The sequence below is a fragment of the Xiphophorus hellerii genome, chromosome 10, assembly GCF_003331165.1.
Source record: "Xiphophorus hellerii strain 12219 chromosome 10, Xiphophorus_hellerii-4.1, whole genome shotgun sequence".
NCBI classification, from domain to species: Eukaryota; Metazoa; Chordata; class Actinopteri; order Cyprinodontiformes; family Poeciliidae; genus Xiphophorus; species Xiphophorus hellerii.
The window spans coordinates 5,758,955-5,781,658 of record NC_045681.1 but is presented as its reverse complement, the minus strand read 5'-3'; the positions used below and the strand labels follow the sequence as shown (position 1 = coordinate 5,781,658).

Sequence of the window (22,704 nt, the reverse complement as noted above, 5' to 3'; positions counted from 1 at the left end):
AACTTCTGGGACGTAAACCTAAAGCTAACAGATTGTCCAACTTCGCTTTGGAGCTACTTAGCTTGTGCTTAATTAAATAACTAAACACAAGGAACAAAAAAGAATAGGCCAAATTAAAGTGTGTCAAAAAATAAAGGGCGTTCTAATCAACACAAGGAAATAGAAAACAAGGAATAACTAAGGCAAAACATAAACAGTTAATAATCAAAAATAGAAACCCATGAAAACTCTAAAAATCAAAACAACACCAGACCCTGAGACAGAGACTGCATTTACTACTCATGTCTTCTGACAAATTTTATTTAGGGATATTGAAGCCCAAATCAGGGTCCTTTCTCATGGAGATCCATGTTCTGCCTGTGTATCTGTAGGTTCTCTCGAGGTACTGAAACTGTACAAAAACGTGACTGTAAATCTAAATTGTGTGTGCATGGTCGTTTCTCCTGTGTGTCTCTATTGCTCTTTGATGGACTGGTGATCTATCCAGGGTGTAGTTTGCCTCTTGCCCAATGACTGCTGGAGATATGCACCAGCACCACTTTACTCTGCAGAGGAAGCACAGGCTAATTGATCTCAGGTGTGTTTGTGCAGTAACACCACTTTGTAGTCAATGAAATAATCCATTTTTATTGGCTTCACACACTTGTTTTCATCAGTGACTGTAAATTTGCTCCGAAGGCTCACTTGTTCTCTTTTTTTATCCAAATATTCTCAGAATTTGACACAATGTGACCGGCCCCTGCCTCCAGTTTAAATTGGTCTGATCTTTATGATCTAAAGAGGAGTAAACAGAAAAGGCAATTCCTGAAAATATATTGCTTGTTGCATAAAACTTTCCTATACTTAGCAAAACACAGTTGTTCAATGTGCAGAATGTGTTCCTGCAAAACTTATAAAATCTAGTATGAAAACAATGTGCTCAGTTTAGAACAGGGACAACATTATACATTTAATCACATGGAAACTAATGAGAATCAAATCCGCTGCTTATGACACCCGATTAAATATAATGACATATTCTATAATTTTGTAATAGTGGATGGTCATATCCACTATTTTATTCAGTGATCATTAAATACCCAGTGCCTTTCCTTGTAAAATATTTATAATATTCACAGGAGGTAAATTTTTCAAATAATTCCAGGTTTGTTGTTTTCTGTCTGATTGAGTGGAACTCTAAAACTAATGAAAAAGGTCAGAAGAGTAATCTTCCAATAGGAAATAATTCCTTGCTGATTTAAAATGATTATGTCTTCTTAGTAACATAGAGCTGGCCCAGAATTATTCATACGTCTGTCATATATATATATACATATATATATGTATATATATATATAAACTTACATCTGTAAGTTTCATTTTTGGCATTTATTTCGCATGTATCCATCATTTTTCATACATGGCACTAGTTTTACAAAGCTTTGACTTAGGCACTTAGGCAAGCCCATTTTAGGCACCAGAAATGTATAACAAGTTGAGTAATGGTGTGACATTTATTTTAAAAAAGTGCCATAAACTAAACACCAATTCCCTTAGTGGGATGTAAAAGGTCGCCATTGAACAAAAAATTCAATTTGAATTACTTGAATGAGGGGAGATAAAATAAGGAACATAACTTTCGTTTCCATAGGGTTAACGAGATTAAGTGGTAAGTGAGTTCAGAAAGTGGACGGACTTATTCTATTATAACAAATCATTTTGCATACAGTTCAAGTTCAGTTAAACCTCCTTTGTAAAATACACTAACATGATCCTTCTTCTAAAGTGGCATTATGGAAATCAAATAGAATTTGATTAAATTAATTTTAATGCTGAATTATACTGTGTTTACCATGATGAATTCCCTGAAGCACCACAAATTAGGCTTTCACATTGAATTATTCTCATAATTGCGTGATTCTTCCCCATCCACTGTTTAAATATTTCCTTAGTGAACCATGTTTAATGCACACTTTCCGATGTACTGTAACTGCAGAGTGACTCATATGCTGCATGGCTCTCAGTGTTTGTGTTCGTTTTATGTCAAATTTGTGCCTATCAAGGAAAGTTGAGTATCACAGCATGTATAGTCACGAATAGCAGCACTGAATTCGACTCACTCAATTCCTAGACCTTATATTATAAAGCTGAGTCAGTCAGGAAAGCATAGATATATAATTTGTCTTACAAAACATCTTTAAATAAAAATATAAGGCCACTGGCATTTTAGCTATTTCTGCAAGATTCTGCCGTTTGAAGAAAGACATACAGATAGTTTGTACAAGAATCCCTCTGACACATTCTGCATAAGCAAATCTGTGAGAAGAAATCACCTGAACTGAGTAGAAAAGTCATGAAGATAAAAATAAGAATAAAGGTTTGACATTTTGTCAAACTGTAACTGTACTTTTTGCTTATTGTCATATGTTCTTTTGTCTGACAGAGGTCTTATTCTGTATTCTGCATGTAAAGGTGGTTTCTTTTTTAAGTGCTGCAATTTGTGAATATGCAACATTTGCCCAATAAATAAAGGTTAAGAAGAGCAAACATTAATTTTAATTTAATAAATAGATACTTATTTCAGTTATTTTTAATCTTCCCATCCACAAGTAAAAACACATCCCACTTAATTTCAACAAATATGTGATTAATCAAGGTAATAACACAACCCATATATGTATGTCTTATGTTGATATCTCTGATTCTCCAAAGATAATCTCAAAACATTGGTTACAATGAATGCATTGATACAATATATCAATTCAGCCATATTATAGCTTCTTCCTTACTGTTTCAGGAATGTATTTTGAATCCTGTTCAAGGCTTTCATGTCGAGTCTGGACCATAGAGATAACGTTTTGTCAGCTGCACATCCATAATATAACTCTCTCGTTCCACCAAACTGCAAAGGTGGAGGCCTTTGGACCACAATGAACTAAAGTCATGTTAAAGAATCCAGTTAGATATTTTTAGTTTTGTGGTGTGGTGTAGTATATTGTCAGAAGTAGCCTTGAAAAGATGAGTATGCTGTGATCATAAAAGGAAAGATGAGCAGCAACAATATCCAGGTGAGTGTTGGTGTTTGAATGATGCTGAACTGGTACCAAGTGCCCCAAACTGAGCCAAACCCCATCTTCCACATCATTACACCACCACCAGCAGCAGCTTGAACTACTGACAATTCAGGATGGAATTGGAATGCTTGGATGGAATGCTTGCACCAAATTTTAACCCTAAAATTTTTAAGCTGACACTCACCAGACCAGATGTTTTTAAATGTGTTTTTGTCCAGGTCTGAATAATAACTTTCAATTCCTGTTTTCTCATGTGGAGCGGCACTCCTCTGCTACTACAGCCCACTAGCTTCAATATTTGATATTGTTGACTTGAAAAATAATATTGTGCATACCTTGTCAGACATTAGAGAGTATTTGCAATTATATTGTTAAGCAGTCTTTCTACTCTCCTTTGACTTCTGACATCAACAACGCTTTTTCTCAACATAGCTGCATGTAAGTTGATATTTATTATTTGGTAACCATTCTCAGTCACCCCAGAAGATGATTATGATCAAAATCCCAGAAGATCACCAATTTCTGAAATAACAAAGCCCATCTGGCACCAACAACAATGCCACATTTGGTCACTTTAATCCCCTTTCTTCCTAATTCTGATATGCAGTTTGAACACCAAGTTGTCTTCATCTTGTCTAGATGCCTATATGCATAGATTTCCCGCTATGTAATTAGCTGATTTGTCATTTGTGTTAATAAGCAATTAAACAGGTGTTCATAATAAAGTACCTGGGGAATGTATGTCGACGGTGTAACAACCTGATTGAGGGTTTAATGGGGTTAATGTGTTTAGGTGTGAGGATAATGGAAAGGGTTGTCGTTTTGCAGTCAAAAAGTTGTGGTTTTGATTAGAGTTTCAACCTCTGCCACATGTTGGTATGTCCCTGGGCAAGGCATTTACCTCCAAGGTGCCTACACATCTGCGCACTGGTGTATGAATATTTTTGTGTGTCTGGGTGAACGTGGCTCTAGGCTCTTTATTAGGTTCGTATCACCAGAAATGATCTACAAAATTCTGTTGCATATGCCATTTGATTTTCTTACAAATCCCTCGGATAACATTTGTTCAGGCAAATAAGATTTGTCTCAGACACCGGCAGTAACATTTCACCCATTTATACAGCATGTTCTTAAATTTCATATGATTCAGAGCATTTACCTGGTTTGAGAGCACTTCACTTGATTAGTTCACATCTTGGCACTCTTTCCTGGAAAAAAAAACAATTCAGCATTTTTTTTGACTGTTCCACTCATTAAGTTTCCATGAAACTCCACTTTTCTTAATGACAATTAAGTAGTTGTAACCAAGACCAACTCCCACACAGCAACATGTAAGCACAAATACATATCTGTCCTTATTATTCCCAGTGTGCAGTACTGCAGTGCTTAAATGATGTGACAGGTTCTAATGTGGGCGGACAGGTGACGCACACCAGGGCTAGGCATCCCCTGAGCCACACTGTGAACCAGGTTGCAGATTTTGTGTGAAATGTCACTATAAATCAACAAACATGCAGACCTTCAGCAGCAGCGTTGCACAGCTTCACCATGCAGAAGCATAAGCAGAGTGATTAAAAGGACAGATTCTTTGTGTGTGTCATCAAGTGAGAAGAGGATTCATCTGTCTGAAGTGTTCAAATGTTGAAGGTGGTGCAGTGGTTCTAATTGGTTCTTAAAATTGGAAAAATTCCTATGACCTTCCAGAGACATTGTCCAGCAGCGCATCAAATGTTTTCATGTTTTGACAAGATTAAAGCAGCTCTTTTTCACTCTCTCGGTATGATATCTGATATCTGTGAACAGACTATTTTGAATTTTTCAGGGTCTCCCATTCTACGTTTAAGCCAGTGTGGATAAAACCCCCAGTTGACCAACTGTAAATGGAATGTAAATGTATTTGAGTACTTCAGTAGATTGGTGTTATTATGAGAACCTTGATGTAAATTGCACTACAACCCATCATACTGTATACTGCATAGTTTTGCAATAGAACATTGTAGCGTATTAGCAATGAAAAAAAACAAAAACAAACATTGGTCACACAGAGTCTGTGGGAGTGTGGGCTGGAAGCCAGAAATAGAAATCAGATTTCCTTGCTGTGTAGCTTCCTTTATGGGACTATTTGTTTAGTGAGCTGAACAGAGTCACTCCCTGGCCTCAGGGCTGGATACGAAAGGAAGATTAAATGTTTAGCCAGCTATGTTGAGCAGAAAGTCATATCATGAATGTTTGAACCAGGCAACATCTGTCTTATACAATATAAGCTGAACTCATAACTTACTCTGGAGCAGTGTATGTTACGGGAATTATACTAACCTTAACAACAATATTTATCTAGGCTTTGGTGTTAATTTTCCAAAACTGTCTCCAACGCCATTTCTGCCACCATCAGCTGTGTAAACTGTTGCAACCAATACAACACAGGGTGGACCCATTCATGGATTCTAACCCTGCCATCAGAGTGTTGCTTCTGAAATTAACACTCATTGGACCAGCCAAAATTTTCCAATCTGTAATTTTTTATTGTGCCGATCTTGTGTGAATTGTTATCTTAGTCTCCTGTTCTTTGATAAAAGGAGTTGCACCCAGTCTGCTCTAGCTCTTCTGCTTCAAGTTTGATGTGTACAACTATCATATGAAGTCTTTCCTGGTTGTTAAGCTATCTGAGCTACTGTTGCCTTTCATTACTGATTACCATTACCAGCCAAGAACTAATAGTCTGATGGAACAAAGAACAGATTCCAAATGACAGCATTGAGAGATTTGAAATAGTTGAAAGAACTTGCAGTACAATATCAAACTATCTTAGACAATCATTTCAGCAAATCCTCCCGATACATTTTTGTGACTGTAGCTGTAAGCATTATGTTGGGGCCAATAAGTGCACATATATGATTCTTGCACATATTGGCATAATGCTATTCAAGACAAGACATCCTGTCTAGGATCCAACTTTTTGTCTCCAGGCAAGGTTAAGGCATTTAATTTCTGTCAGAATCTTCAGCTTTGTCAGTTTTCACCCGGAAGCCTCTGACATGTACAAGGCATTTTTGTATCCATAACTGCTGTTCACTTAATATTTTATCTTTTTCTGACCATTTTCTGTAAATTCAAGAAATGGTTTCTTTCCTGTCCTGGTGCTCAGTTTGAACTCTTACTAAAACATATGCTTGCAAATGATGTAATCTTTTGGTAAATGTCAAAAAACTTAAACCTTATTTGTGCTCTTTACAGTCAGTGGGTCTCATCTATGCAGTTATATCAGATGTTTTTCCCAGCTGATCCGATACAAACCAGCGCTGAATGAAATACTCCCAAACATGTCACTTGTGCCTCAAATTAATTGTAGATTTAAAAAATTCAATTCACTAAAATTCAATAAACAAATCTTACACTGTAAATAAGCAATATTTACAGTGTAAGAATTGTTGGGCAATAGTCTTTTTTTATCTACATGAAAGTGTTGAGTGGTTTGTGAAAATTTGCGCATGAATTTGATAGGCTAACTTCCAGTGTAGCTTAATTAAAACAATCCTGCAAAGAAGAGTAGGCCAAAACTCCTCCACACGATTTAAATGACTAGCTGGCAGTTTACGCTTGACAGCAGTTGTTGCCACCATGGTTTGAGCTGTTTTGCATGAAAAATAAAAATCATAATTTGGAAAATACAATTTCATTCTATCTTAGATATTACATTTTCTTTTATCTAAAATATTAACTAGGGAAAAAGATGAAAACCAGAACAAAATCTGTAGGAGGGCAAATACTTTTTCATCCCAGTGTTGGTCATTGACCGACATCTACTGATATTTCCTGCAAGAACTGCTTGATTGGCAAGGAATCTTCTACTGCTGTCTTAGCTTCTGTGTTCCACAAGTAGCAAAATATCCAAGTTTCTTCATTCTCCTCCCTTTTCTATTTTTCTGATATTAAGGGAACATCTGTTGGTTTAGTTAATTCAAATAGTTTCTTTACCTTTTGGCATTTCACAACGGTAAATTAGCATGACAAACAGCCACAACAATTTTGATTTTGAAGGTCTCCTAAACAGCAACTGAGTGGATCCAAGAATTTAGACATTTTAATTCTAAAAATAAAATGCTGTTTCACCCTGACAAGAGCTAATATACTCATGCTTTGTTGTTGATACATCTCATACAATCATACATTTAAATTGTTCCCATCTTAATAAATGGGAACAATTCCTTGACATGACATTAGTTTTTTTTAAACAGGACTCGTCTATCACCCAACAATACCCGTGTTTTCATCTAATGTTCACAGTATGTAACAATAGTCGTAGGGGGTAAATCTGTTTATATTAAAAACACTAATTGGGTGCTCACACAATAAGAGATGCACACTGCAACCATGCAATATATCCTGCATTATTTAGCATGGGTTTGCATAAAATATAAAGGTTAGTCTTTTCCTATTAATTCTCACAGGAAGATGAAAATGTGTGAACATATGGTAAATACTATTCTGTATTGTGGATTAATCATGTCAAATTTAAAAAAGAAAAAAAAAAACAGGTCATATTCTGAATATTATAAAAAAATAAGTCCAATGTGATCCTTTTTTTGTTACAGCAACTCCTGATGCATATGTTAAGGTGTTTGATTCAAAAAACCTTATCAAAGTAAAACAAAATAATTGAAATAGCTCTTTATGCTTAGAAAGGGAGTAATGTAAGTCCAGAAAAAACAGCCAATATACAGTAGGATGTAATATTAACTCTGGAAAATATAAATTCTTTAGCTGTGCAAACTTTGTACCATCTGAAATATACCACTTCAAACAAAAGGCGCCATTTTTAGAGTAAGGCACAACAGCATGAAACCCTTTACCTCAGGTTTTACTGTCATTCTCTACACAGCAACACTCCTCTGCTATAAGATAAGTAAAGAGTTGTTTTCAAGAGGATTAGGAAAGTTGGACTAACAGCTTTAAGCAACAGCATCTGATCACAGGTGATTCTGTTTATAAGTCTCTAACATAGTCGGCTTAGCAAAATGCAATAAATATGGCCTTCTTCATTCCCTCTGATGATTTAATTACTGCTGCAGCTTTAAGATTGTCTGTCTGCTGCACCTTAGTGAAAAAACAGCTTTAGAGAAACCTTCTAAGGTGCATTCATAAAGAATTTGGATCCCCTTTAGCTACGTTCTTATTATGGTGGCATGTTGATCCAAGTATTTTAATCACTACAGCAAAGCATTCATGCATCATTAAAATCGAACATAATTAGACCTAATTAGGTAAAACAGTACTTGGGGTTGTATGTTATCTCATTACTGAGGTTGTTTAATATCTCGAAGTAACAATAAATTTTGTCATTTGCTGTTCAGTAGAAGTTAAAAAAGCATTGCGGTTCCTGCCAAATGGGGAAATGTATAATAACCTGAAAACCTTTTGATATTTTCACATTACATTGACAAACTTCAACGTATTTTAATGGGAGTTTGTGTGACAGACCAACACAAAGTAGTCAGATCAGCCTGGTCATTTCATAGCTAGATAGATGGCGCTAAATTCAGAACAATACTGGAAGTAAGCCTGACAGAGGCTGGAAAATACTTGAGACTGAAGTGGAGGTCATCATCCTTCATGGCAGTGACCCTAAATATACAGCCAGAGCTGCAGTGTAGTAGTTTGTTTCAACGGATATTGACATGTTAGAACACGTCAGATCTAAAGCCATCCTAGAGACTGTACCAAGACTTGAAAATCCTTGTTCAATTTCAGTCTTTATATTCCACAAAGCTGGTAGAGACACACTATAACTGACTTGCAGGTAATTGCAGCAAAGGTAGATCCAGCAAGTAAAGACTTAATGACCGGGAAAAACATGCAAGGCATTCTTTACACACCCTGACTTGTAAACTGTGTGAAAACCAAGTGTTGTATCCTTTTCTTTTAACTTCAGATCTATACACTACTTTGGTCTGTTACATAAATCCCGATGAAATACATCTATAATTTTGTGTGGAATGTGGAAGAATGTGGAGAAAAAATAGTTCAAGGGACTTAAACACTGTTGAAAGTGTGTAGGAGTTTTCTTGCTGTGAGAGTTTTGCTGCTGTTTGGCTTTCAGGATCAGCACCCTGGACAGCCCTTTGTATCTTGTTGATTTGCATTCGCTAACTGCTGTTTCAGCTCTAACATGTTCTCCCTGAGCACACGTTTCCTCTCGTGTGCACTGGTTTTCTACAAAAAACATGCATGTTAGGTTAATTAGTGACTCTAAATTGCCCCAAGGTGTGAGGGGGTGTACTTTCATGGGTTTCCAACCAAACCAACTCACTGGTTCCCCGTCGGTCCCCCCTACCTGAACCACAGCAAAACAACACGTATTCATGTTAAAAGGTTCTCTTAGATTTGTGCAGAGCTTCACAGATCATCAGTAAGGAAAATTGTTCATTTAAAAGTATCCGTCTTCAAGCTTTAAATACTCATTTGAAAAATGTCTTCCCCGAAGCATAATTATTGCATTATTCCAAGTATCTGTGCCGAGTTAAAAGAATTCTAGCAGCCCGTTAATGATTCACTGCTATATCGAGCTGCAACTTTACACAGACGGATTCAAGGAAAAGCTTATTTTTCATGCGTAGCATTTCTTTCAAGCAAACCTTCAGTCTGAATTATGGTTTTTGGGTTCATATTTGTTTTCAACACAATGCTTCTACTAGTTTACTAGTCTCATTACTAGTCATACAGACCATTCAAAGCACTCTTTCATGAAACAATTCACTTTCAAAAACTACCCGCAGAAAATGATACCACTCATTCACTCCTGATACAATGTCACAAAGTAAAAGATGTTGTAACAAGACAATTTGTCTCCCTTTCTGTCAATGTTAGCATTTAGCGGGAAGACTCTGAATCCTCTTGAGAACAAGACATATTGCCTAACAAGGGCTTTGAAGCGCTTACTTCTAGAGTCTGCTCTGACAGGTAACCCATCTGACTTGTAAATGGAGACCTCCAAGCGAGCAGGACCCGCAGTGTATTTGCGAGTGGATTGATCCCATAAGAGCAGGGATTTGAAAGTGGATGAGCAAGTTGCAGTCTGGATTCTCTTGATTAACTCTCATCTTACTCAGTGTTGAAGGCCAAGGAGGGAAGGGCAGTTTCATGCTATGAGGAGAAAGTACAGAAATTAAAAAAGTGAAATGAAAGGCCCTCTAAAGAGGGCACCCGGGAAAAGGGTGCTACACTTCTCAAATGAACACATTTTCACAGCTGACAGAGAAACACCAGAAATGGAAGACCAAAGCAATGTTGGACCAACTAATTATTCTCATAGCCCGAGGTTAACACTGTCTCTGCTCTGCAAAAACTCTGATTCTGGAGTTCATCTTTGGAGAAAATTGATCTTTCCAATTACATTAATTGAAAGAGAAGAAGTGCAGAACTTCCTACTGAACCATTACTTAAAATATGAGCACCATGTTATTTGAGAAAGGTTTATTGGAAATAGTTCAGGGCTCCATTAAGTTTTCTTTTCCTTCTTTTCTTTTTTTTTTTTGCCTGCACTCACACCAGAAAGTGACTACAAGGTCGGTCCAAAGCAAAACTCTTTTCTCTCTTTCAAATAAGGGAGTGTTTGCCAACCCTTAACATTTAGCTCCCAGCTAATACTCAGCATATATTATTTTCTGGTACTCAGATTCTGTATTTAGCTCCAGCACAGTGGGAGAGAGGCATTTCCTCCCTGATGTTCACGGGGTTATGCATCCACAAGTTGCACAGATCAGTCTTGTTAAACGGCGACTCCCCTGTGGAGCTCCAACACACACCAGCAATGGAAAATGAGGATAATTTTGTAATACTATACAAACTCTAATAATCTATAGAGTGATAGAGGTTGCCTCCAAAGTGAGTTGAATTAGCAAAGGAACCCCACTGCTGCCGTTATTCCAAAGGGGCTGGTGCTGGAAGGGCTGCCACAAGATTTACAGAAGCTAACTAATTTACTATTTTCATTTCAATAAATAAACATTTTAACATGCCACTGATAGTTACAGTATATATGTACAGTACATCACTATCTACATCTCTATGTATATCTGTTTCTATATGACATCATTTTGTCGCAGTCTGACATTAAATTGCACCAAATATTTGAGAATATGCAGCCATCAGAAGGTTCTGTGTCCCAGAGACAAACATGATTTGGTGTAAAACATGCATATCAACCCCAGAACAGGAACAAAACACCTCGAAAGGATGCTGGCAGACGTTGACAAGAGCATCATTATTTACAATACTTCATATTGGTTTGGTGAAAAGCAAAGGATGCATTTGTAAAAAGTGACATCATGCCCACTGTTGCTTATGGAAGAGGATCTCTGAATCTCTGGGTGTTTCCCTTCCCATATTCCTCAGAATCTTGTAAGACAATGTAAGCTCTTTAAAATACCAGGAATAAAAAACACATAAAAAACAACAACACATGGATAAAAAAAACACATTGGGCAAAATAAAGACAATAACACCTGTTAGTTAAGGCTGATTATGAGTGTAGATCTGTACAAGTTAGGAAATGGCAATAAGAAAAAATCAAATTTCCAAAATCTGTTGAGGTCTACAGCCATTAAAAGAATTCAAAAGACCTGAAACTGTGGCCAGCGAGGCTGAATAAGGACAGACTGGCAGAGTGAGCAGGATGGTGAGGAAGGTTAAAAAAATATCCAAAGCTCACGTTCAGAAAATTACAGTAAGCTTTTTAGTGAGAGATTATGTTGTTGCCTTTTTGACACTTTGCCAGCGGTGTTAGTAGCTGCGGAGGCTGCTGTGCTTTATATTACAGGATGTTGTGGTGTAGACAGGAGGGAGTGAAAAGGGGAAACACTGATTCAGAACTAAAAATAAGGTGGAGCAGGAGGTGTGTGTGGAATTGGTGCTTTGGCTCTACCACTTTCTGTGCCCTTGCCTGCTTCTGACCAACAGTTCATGAAGCCATAAATATTCCTGCACGAGGAGACACCCAGGGGATTGGAACAGATGAAATCATATCTCCCTCTACTGACAACCCTCCAGGACTGGGATAAGTGGAATAGCAACAAGATGAACTTTTACAGATGCCGGTGGACATTTATCAAACTAGTGACCTTAATGGCTCCCTCCAGACAGTGGTAGTGTATTGCTCACTCCTTACTAGGGAATGAGGAGCATTAAAGGCATCTGACCAGGTCACTGATTGTATTATCAAGCCGAGTCAAACCACGGCAAAACTACTGGACGACTAACACAGATTACAGTGCTTTGCAAACATATTTATTCCTCTTTAACTTTTTCACATTTAGTCTCATTACAGCCATGAACATGCACAGGACAAACCATCCTACACACACACACACACACACACACCCCCACCCCCACACACACACACACCCACAACTAAGGACAACTTTGGAGAAACCAATTAACCTAACAGTCATGTTTTTGGTCTTTGTTAGGGATCCAAAGTACCCAGAGAGAACCCACACACACACAGGGAGAAAATGTAAACTACACAAGACTCCCAGGCTGGGATTCAAACCCAATACCGTTTTGTTGTAAGGCAGCATTGTTAACAGCTACCCCACTGTGCAGCCCATTAATAATACAAAAGATATTAAAATGTATTTATATGCCAAATGTCAACATTTCTATTGTCTTCATGGCTCATTGTTTGTGAATGAGCTATACCCTCCAGAGCAAAACTCAAGGAAACTTTTCTTTCACTCTTCAAAAGGAGAAAGACAACACAAAGTGCCACGCAATTGAAGCCAATATTTCAATGCTTTGAATATTTTTCTTCCCTTAGAATCTTCAAATGCTTCGGAGGGGTAAACTGCGCTGCAAAAAATTCCTGGGAGGGAATGACTGTCGACGGCCTGTCAAGTTCAAAGGAATCATCAGACCGGGACATTACCTCTATAGTCCTGAAGCAGTAAACAATGCAGTCAAGACTTTTCATGCACATTAGCAAAGCCCCTAATGAAAATGTGATCTGTGTGGAAACATGAATAAGCATGAATATGTCATATTGCTTCAAAAGTGTTAGTCATTTGAAGTTATTTATGAAAATCAATTGAGAAATTGACCCTAGGGTATATGCAAATCCTTGTTCTGAGAGAACTGCATTTAAGATGGCATAATTGTGGTGTAATTTGGGAAATGTAAGTTTGAATTTATCTACATTTTTTTATTTTGCTCTGGGCCACAGGCATTTCATTGTTGAAAAGGATGATGTTGTTGGGAGTTTGTGTAAAGGCCTGTGGGTTTTTGTGGATGTATAGAAAATGCTTGTAGAAGAAAAAGATGGATTTGCTTAATAATACCACATTCCTACCTAACCTAAAGCAAAAAGAAACATAATCTTCTACCAAACTCTAAATTTCTCTGCTTTATGAACCAGGCTGAATTCAGTTTAATATCAAAAATACTTTTATATTCTAGTTGCATTTAAGTGTGTCATTGATATTTCATCAACCATGCTTCAATGATTATTGACTTTTCTTAGATTTAGAGGTGAAATCAAAAGACGGTGATATCGGAGTGAAGCTATTAGGGAACTGAAGAGATTGTGATGAGTGTTTCATGTCAATGGTAATTTAAAAATATATTCTAATGGTTTAAAATAGGAAAATTACGTGATTAGCCATTATTTTTTTAATGGCTAATTAAAATAACTGGAACTGAAATTTTCTTTAAGTTCCAATAAAATAATTTTCATCCAGAAATGATTCTGTATAAACTGATTGCCTTAAGTTCAGTTCCAACTGCATTTAATGAAATGTAGTTGGATTCAATTTTTTATGAATTTACAAAACATTTAGATCTCTGCTGTATAAAAACAATCAGCACATTATTCCTAGGAACTATTTTCTAAATCTGATGAATCCTCACAGAGTCAGGCTGGTCCCTACCCTCCCCAGTCATTGAGTAAGGGGCAGGATACACACCGAATAGATTGCAATAACACTGTAACTGTATACCCTGCTTTCGTGGCCTTCACTGAAACAAAGAAGGCAAAAACACTGGCTTGTATTCATTTATATGGCTGCCTTGGGCAAGCAACCTTCATATTTGCTTCGTTTCATGTCTCCAGTCTGCTGTGGACATAATACCCACCCATCACATCAGCTTCTTCTCAATTTGTCCAAAATCTGCTCAGAAATTGTTTTAAAAAAACAACTTTTTCATACAAAGATCCTCTACAATTTGTTTCTGGAGTAATTTGGAAAAGTCATTAAAATACAGCAATGTATTCCCATCAATGAATTTTAAATTCTTCTTAAAAGCTGTTGAAATGCTACACTCAAGCCCTTTTAAATTATTTTATGAACTCTTAATCCTACATTCTATTTTTGGTATTTTTATTTTCTGAGTAGTCAAGCAAATATTATGTTTTAGTTGTCTGTACCTTTTAGTTATTGATGCATACACAACACACCGGTGAGCCTCTTGACCAGGTCTCCCTTGAAAAAAAGAAATTTTATCTCAAGCGACTTCCTAGTAAAATAATGGTTAAAACAAATATACAGAGACAAAAGACACCAACTGCTTGCATACTTAATCTACCAGCAATTTACAGAGACCAGTTGCTCAGAATGTTTGATGTGGGACTCTGCATACCTTGAATAGATACTTCTCTTGGAGTCTTAGGATTGGTCCTGGAGGATGAAGCTAACTGATAGTCAGAGAGGAGACAGAAGATAAGTTGAATATGCTTTTTTTAAAAGAGCTCTATTCTTAAAACTGCCGTAGCAGTTTTCTCAAATGCTTTTTATGTACCATTAAACAGCCACTGTTGGCATTGGAAAGTCATTTGCACAGAAACCAATGATTTACATGAGAAATTGAGGTAAGAGACAACATGTCACCAATGGTCTTCCTAAAACCTAAAATGTCACAGTCATTGTGTGATCTTACAGTAAAGTGCTGCAAAAAGTAAAAATATTAGTGATTGAAGAGAATATTATTCTTTTGATTTACCTTAATTTTATAACAGTTATCCTGACCAGAAAGATTTGACATACTTTCTTACACACAGAAATACGAAACACTGCCTTCTGCTTGCGTTTATGCCATAAATAACCACCAGCTGCATAAATGAGCACCCATACCACTAACCTAGCAATGTGTGTGGGTAATAAAAAAAGAATGAATTAATATTATGCTACCAGATATACTTCCTAATAACTTCCCAACCTTTTACTAATCTCTTACGGGTGTCCGCTCACTTGATTCGGTTTCGCAAGACAAAAGAAACTTGTCACTGCCTTTTGTCAGTCCCTGAGCTCAGACTGTGTTCTCAGCCACTGATTCATTATCATCAGTCATAGACGAATATCATATTGAAATGTGAATTTGTAGAAAAGTGAAATCTTCAAAGGAATTGAAGGCTAAGTGCTAGTGAGACAATTCTTCCATTTTACAAGTTAAGAAAAGTCAAACCAACAATGTTAGAATCAGTTGGATAAGATTTTATCTTTTATTAACTGCCCACCTCTCTCCGAATTATTTAAAACCTAATTCAGCTAAAATAAAGAGTCCGTCTTGCTAGCTGTTAGCCTTGTACGATTTCTTCCCTTTGACTCCAGGTCAGTTTGCCCCTTTGTCAATTTCTACCCTCATTTTTTGCTTCCACTTTGACAATCTGTTCCTCCTTGATGGAATATGTTATTCTTTGGAGACATAACCACATTATTGTTGTATGCTGTAAATAAATTATAGAAAACTACTTTGCCATAAGTAGTAAAAACAGAAACAACATATCCTCAGAACAGTTTGGTACTAAAAGACTAAAACTGCACAGGTACAGAATGGTGAAGGGGCAACATGCCCAGAACCTTTCACTTTTCTATGTGACATATCTCTGCAACATAAGTCAAAAAAGCAAAGATGGTCCATAGAATCCCAGAGAAAATTTCCTATTAAGAACAGTATTTGCATGTCCTGTTACTAAATATGAACCCACTTAGTGGTAACAGTGTAAGCATGTTATACACCACTGCTGCTTAATGATGTCAAAGCTTCTACAGTATTAGACTCACATTACAATGTTTTTCTACTTTGGGTCAGTTACTACATACCAAAATAATTTCTATTTGCTACATACCAAGATTTTAAGGGTTTCTAATTGAAAAAGCTCACTGTCTTTGAGAAATACAGAAACGTGAATAATTTTCCCTTAATCAATCAATCAATCAAATTTTATTTGTATAGCACATTTCAGCAAGTGCTTTACATCATAACAAAGACAAAGTCATGCAACATAGAATCAACAATCAAAACATTGCAATGTTTTGATTGTTGTGCCATCATTAAATTTGTAATTGATTACGTTTCAAATCCAACTCTATACAGGTGGGTTTTTAGTCTAGATGTAAAGAAACTCAGTGTTTCAGCTGTTTTACAGTTTTCTGGACGTTTGTTCCAAATTTGTGGTGCATAGAAGCTGAATGCTGCTTCTCCTCGTTTGGTTCTGGTTCTGGGGATGCAGAGCAGAACCAGAAGACCTGAGAGGTCTGGAAGGTTGATACAGCAACAGCAGATCTTTAATGTATTGTGGTGCTAAGCCGTTCAGTGATTTGTAAACTAACAACAGTATTTTAAAGTCTATTCTTTGAGCTACAGGGAGCCAGTGTAAGAACTTTAAAACTGGTGTTATGTGCTCTATCTTCCTGGTTTTAGTGAGAACGCGAGCAGCAGCATTCTGGATCAGCTGCAGCTGTTTGATTGATTTGTTGGACAGACCTGTGAAGACGCTGTTGCAGTAATCAATACAACTAAAGATAAAAGCGTAGATGAGTTTCTCTAGATCTTGCTGAGACATTAGTCCTGGAGATTAATACTTGGTAGAATTGCCTTTCAATCTGTATGACTTCAAGTCAAACGTTCTGAGTATGTTTCCTTCAGCTTCACACAAAGGTTTGCTATAAATTATTCCCGTTTCTCAGGACAGACCCAGCTGCTGTAACTTTCTCAGGTTTGTAGACTCTCTTGCCAGCACAAGACTTTTCAGCTCTGCCCATAAATTTTCTATGTGACTGCAGTCAGGGTTTTGTAGCTGGGAGTCCAAAAGACTGACTTTGTTTTCTGTAGCAATGCTTATTATGGCCAAACACTTTGCTTTAAGTTCAGAGCACATAACATGTCTCCAGAAAAATAAAGGTATTTGCATTAACAAACTGTAATCTGGATTTTTATGTTGCTTTTGGAGTAACAAATGCCTCTCCTCTGTAAGTGGCATTTAAGCAAATGTTGGTATAAGACACATAGATATTGACACTCTATTCAGTCTTTTGCTTTTGTTCCAGTGTTGATGCTCCCATTTCACACCAAAACATTTCTTTCTGTACCAAAGGATGAACCACACTTCTGAAGGTCTGCAATTCTCTTCCAGATATCTTGCCTGAGTTCCTTTGACTTTCCAATGACACACAAAAAATAAAGTAATAACTTTTTTTTCTCACTATGCAACAAGAGAACAGAAAACAAAGTTCGATGTGACCATAGGAAAAGTTTAGTTTGATTTAATGTAAGATGGTGAGAAAAACTGCTAAACTTCTAAGGTGCATTTAAATATTTGGTTTCAGCTGCATATCTCTTTATATTTATCATCTTTACCATTTGTATGCATTTTAGATCTGTGCTTCTGTTTCTCTGTAAAAAGCATAGATGTGTGGTGGGTTGAGTGGCTGCAGAAAGAGGGGCCACATGTAGCCATCACTGCTAGCACCTTTAATTTGTGAATAAATAAATCTGCGTTGTACATGCAAGCATATGAGTTATTGAACTGAAATGGTCAGGAAAGAGTTGGGAAAATCTTTGCACCAGTTTCAAATGTATTTTTTCTTTTATCAATGTTAAAAGGGTTTTAATCATAAAGCCTTATTCATAACCTGTTTTGGTACCTGCTGCAGTTTCTGCTGTGACATTGTTTTTACCTCATGCCCACGAACTTCCCATAAAAGCCTGCCTGGCTTTGAGCCTAAAGCCTTACTCCCTTCTGAACTGTAAAATAAGGCATTTATCTAGTGCTGCCCATGGAAGTATCAAGTTGAAGTATGGTGCTGGAGCTCGCCTGTAAATTATAAAACCCCGGTGTTTGGTTTGTTTGCGCTTGTGTGTGCTGACTGTGGGAGAGACATCGGGGTGGTGCTTCTTCTCTTCTTCTCCTCCTCCTCCTCTCTCTTTCTCTCTCTTTCCATCCCTGGATCTCAGCGTTCCCTGGGGTGTGTCCACTATGGAAGCGCCTCTCCTCTCCTTTCCTGTTCCTGCTGCTGTTGATGCCGCCTCCTCTCTCTGCTCTGCTCTGCCTCCATATCTGCATCAGCTGCAGAGCTTGCTCTTGCTTCACCCCCCCACCCCTCCCTCCACCTTTCTTACTCCAATCAAACGGAATATTTTCTTAATCCAATCTGTCTTTTTAGTAAGTATGTATAAGTGAGTTTCAGGAGGGGCCAGCCGCTGTTCGTCACTTTGGAGTATCTAGGACCGGATGGGTAGGAGCCCTGGTCTCTCACCGCAGCCTAAGCGAGCCTCCCCTCCTTTCATCCTGCTTTCCTCTCTCGCTTCCTCTCCGTCTCTCTCCTTCAGTCTGCAGCCTCCGACAGCAACCGCCGCATCATTTTTCAGAGCAGCTGCCCCCTCCCTCTCTCTCTTTCTCTCACCCACCCCTTTCCTCGCCTCTTCTCTCTCTCTCTCCGTCACCCCTTCTGCTGTTCGCACCTCCGTGGGAATGCAGAGGAGGGTAGACAACTCGCAGAATTGTCATTTTAAAATATGTTTTATATATTTTTTCCTCCCCTCTATCATCAAGACGGGAAACTGAGACGTGCGGGAAATAATCCGATCGGGGGTGGCCAGCGCCTGGAGACTGGACCTGGATCAGCTGGATTTTGCCAGCAACAAACATCACCCCCTCTTCAGTCTTCTTGCCAGATCGCTTCAGGTCCGTTCTGAGCCGCATCGTTTCAGATTCGTGGCTCTCTCCCGGCTTGGATTATTCTAAATATTATACCGTCATCTGAAACGAGTGGTCTTACCTTTGAGAGGGGCTTTTAGGTGAAAAGTTGAGACAACCTGCAAAGACAAGTGACGACGGCACGCTTTTTTTCCTCTGTATATATTTAAATATAGAGAGTGAGAGGAACTCGTCTGACATCTAGGAGCGAAAGAGGTTTGCTTTTTTTTTTTTTTAAGGACCTCCATGCGGCCGATAATCATCCAGTGTACAGAGGAAAAGGCTGCAGCCGCGTCCTGGCTCGATGTTGGTGTTAGTGCGCTCACATTCACATGGATTTACAGCTCCAGTCTGAAGGATCGATATGAATATTTGGGACGCCTTTTTAACACTGGAGTGAAACATCCTCGGATTTATCACCGCTTCATTTGCGCCGCACTACAGTGAAGCGCCCTTTCCCCCCTCCTCCTTACCCTTCCTCCTCCTACTTGGCTCACCTGCCCATAACCTGTATGCTCCTGGGAAGTTGGAATATCATCATGCGTTTGTGTTCTTATTGCGTGAGCGTTTGAATGTGAGCGTATGCGTGTGTGTGAGAGAGTTTGGTTACTTGTCCGCCAGAGGGAGTGTAGGTTATGTTGCTTTTGAATGCATTTGAGTGCAGAGCCAGCTTTTAATTAGAACGTGACTGTGAGTGGATTGTGTCTGCTTGGTTTTTCCATCTGTGCATGTCGGTATTCAAGCTGTAAACATACTGTGTGTACGCTCGTAAAATGTGCAGCATCCCTTCTCCACCCCATCTTCTTTACATATGCCTATGTATCATTAGGCCACCTGTTTGACCTCCCAAACACTCTGACAGACAAAAAGAGAGAAAAAAAAGCTGTGGCAGGATGAGTGAGCGTTCTGGTGCAAGCACTCTGGCAGCCATGACGCTGGAGGAGCCAGGGGCTGAACAAGCATCCCCCAGAGCCCCGGGCCCTCTGCGCTGTGGTCCGTGTGCTGTGTGGCCTCGCCAGCAGACCTGGCTGTGTGCTGTACCCCTGGTGATGGGATTTGTGGGATTGGGACTCAGCCTCATGCTGCTCAAATGGATTGTGGTTGGCTCTGTGCAAGATTATGTCCCCACAGATCTGGTTGATCCCAAAAGTATCAATGGCCAAGACCCCATATTTCTCTCAAAACCCAGTGCCATGCCCAAGGGGCCTGACGTTTCCACTGCTACCACGTCTTTAGCCACATCCACAACTGCAATGGTTTCAACGACCACGCCGCTCGCAGCGGATGGTACCGCCCCAGTACCAAGAACTCGATCTGGTCCACCAGCAAACCACTCAGCAAATGGCAGCAGCTCCAATGGGGACAGCAACCGAGCCCCGCATCTGCACAATCGAGTCGGAACCCGAGTCAGTGGGACCGCAGTCACCACCGCTGCTACCCGTGCCACCCGTCTCACCCCAGCGCCCAGTGGTAAGGAGGTCACACCTCGCGGTACTGTCAAGAAGGGAAGCAGCACTTCCAATGGACGGAACGGAGCTGCCAACTCAAAACCGGGACAGATTCCTCCTACTATCACCACCACCACATCCACCACCACGACAGCGACTGCTAAGAACAACGCCAAGGTACAGCCGACCACAACTTCTCAGCCGGCAGCTCCGATGAAGCCCACGTCCCGCTGGAATCATGGGCGCCAAGGGAAGGGCCCGGTCACACGCCCACACCACCGCTTCAGAACTCGTAAGTCCAGATTTTTGGGTCACAGGTGCTGGTAAGAGTGAGTGTAGTGCTGTGAGGTTATGTGTGCAACTCGTCATGAGTGTGTGAGAAGAGCTCTTGGGCTTCTGTGGCAATAAGTACAGGGTTGCTGTGTAAAAGAACCCTATTATCTTTGGTACGCCTTATTACAGCTTAATCTCGTGGATTAATCACATTTATATTTCCTTCTTCATCCACATGGGTAGTGGATAGTCCAGTAGCTTAATATTAATCATATTCATTAGCACAAGCTGATATAAGGTGCGTTCTCTGTGGTTTCACCCCATTCATCTTTAACTGTACCTTATACATTAATCTGATATGAATCTTACTTTCAGAGGGTTTTTCTTCCTTATTTCTACAATTGTAAAAGTACCTTTGAAGACAGCCCTTTATCTAACAGATAACATTTGGTTTTGTTGTTGCCAGATCTGAAATGTTGAAACTTTGCAATATGTGGTCTGACCAAGGTTGGTTTATTTATGTAATAAAAATAAATACCACAAGCTTGTAAGGTGTCAAGGTAGGAGAGAGTTTAGCTTTCACCTCCTGTCTTGAGGAATCAGATATAGCAAGGCCACATATCCTATTTAGCAGAATGTCGCAGGTTCTGCTTTACACTGCAGGGAGATACGGGGTGTGAGGCAGGGAGGGGGAGGCGCTGAGGGAAGTAAGATGGATATGGGGAAGAGAATAGGGTATCAGAGGACAAGTGGAGAGGGAACAGAAACGGGAGGAAAGGAAGAGAAACCCTTTGAAAAACAGCAAAGTTAAAGAGGATGGCGAATGAAGGACTCGAATGCAAGAAGCATAACAAAGAAGGAGAACGAAGAGAGGGGGCTGCGAGATGAGAGGAAAAAACAGATGGAGGGGCCTAAGTAAGGGAAAGGCTTGAGGGAGATAGAGGGTACAAAGCAGGAGAGCTGAGAGTTTTGCATATGTTTTATTGTGCTAAAGAAAGAAGACTCCACAATTGTTAATTCCACAAGGAACATGTTTTCAACATCTTGCAAAATTTCTGCAAGATGTGGGTGGGGCAGGATGTGAGTGGTGTGATGAGTAGTGGATATGACTGTGTAGAAATGGTCTTTTTAGACTCTTTGACTCCTGACTTACATTTTCATCTCAGCTTCCTGTAAGAGGAGTCATCAAAGGGATGCAACATGAAATGGCTTTTCATTTAACAACAAAAAATGTGTTGAGATGAAAACTGAAACCTTGATTTCTCCACATTCCTCGTACAGATTAAATGTCTGCATTCACTACGTGCAACCCTCTCATTTATCAGCTGGATGTATCAGCGGCATTGATTCCACCAGCAAACAGTGATCAGGTGACAATTTTTTATTTATTTTTTTATCCTAGGGCTAGATATTTTCAGCCAAGCCAGCTCTATATAGCCATAGACAGTCCTCAGACTCCTCCTGCAAAATAATCCGCTGCTCTGGAGTCAATTACATCACTTGCCAAAGAGCTGCCAAACAGCTGAAAGCTGCCAGAATGAGAAGCTCCCTCGGGTGAACATCAGGAAGCATCTGTTTGTGCTGTATACTATGAAAGGCCAAGGACCTCACACGATAACACATTCTTAGTAAACCGGATCTTTGTAACTAAAGAATTTAAAACATTAGAGATTTTTTTCTTCTTGTTCCTCAGTTTCTTTTACTGAGGGATAGCATTTCATTTTAGTCTCCTTGCTTTCGCTAATCACGTTGTCTATTATCAGTCTGCCAGTAGGCAACACTTCAGTATACCATAACACAACCAACAGAATCAATAGAAACCATTTCTTAGCATCTCTAATTAGTTTGTATTAGTTTTTTTTTTTTTTAAGATATGGAAAACTAAAGGGATAGCTCAAAATTTGTGAAGTGAGGTTCTGTGGAAACATTTTATATGATACTTGTATTAGAAACAATCAATCTTTTG

At 38.9% G+C, this 22,704-nt stretch overlaps 1 protein-coding gene across 1 annotated transcript in view; it reads left to right on the top strand.

Annotated features, from left to right (window-relative positions):
- Nucleotides 1–18,537: 18,537 nt before the first annotated feature.
- nrg3b (neuregulin 3b) overlaps nt 18,538–22,704 on the top strand; it is a 264,283-nt gene continuing 260,116 nt past the window's right edge. Inside the window, exon 1 of the mRNA XM_032574450.1 lies at nt 18,538–20,757. Within this exon, the coding sequence (XP_032430341.1) occupies nt 19,911–20,757 (847 nt within the window). The 5' untranslated portion in view covers nt 18,538–19,910. The remainder of the gene's footprint in view (nt 20,758–22,704) is intronic.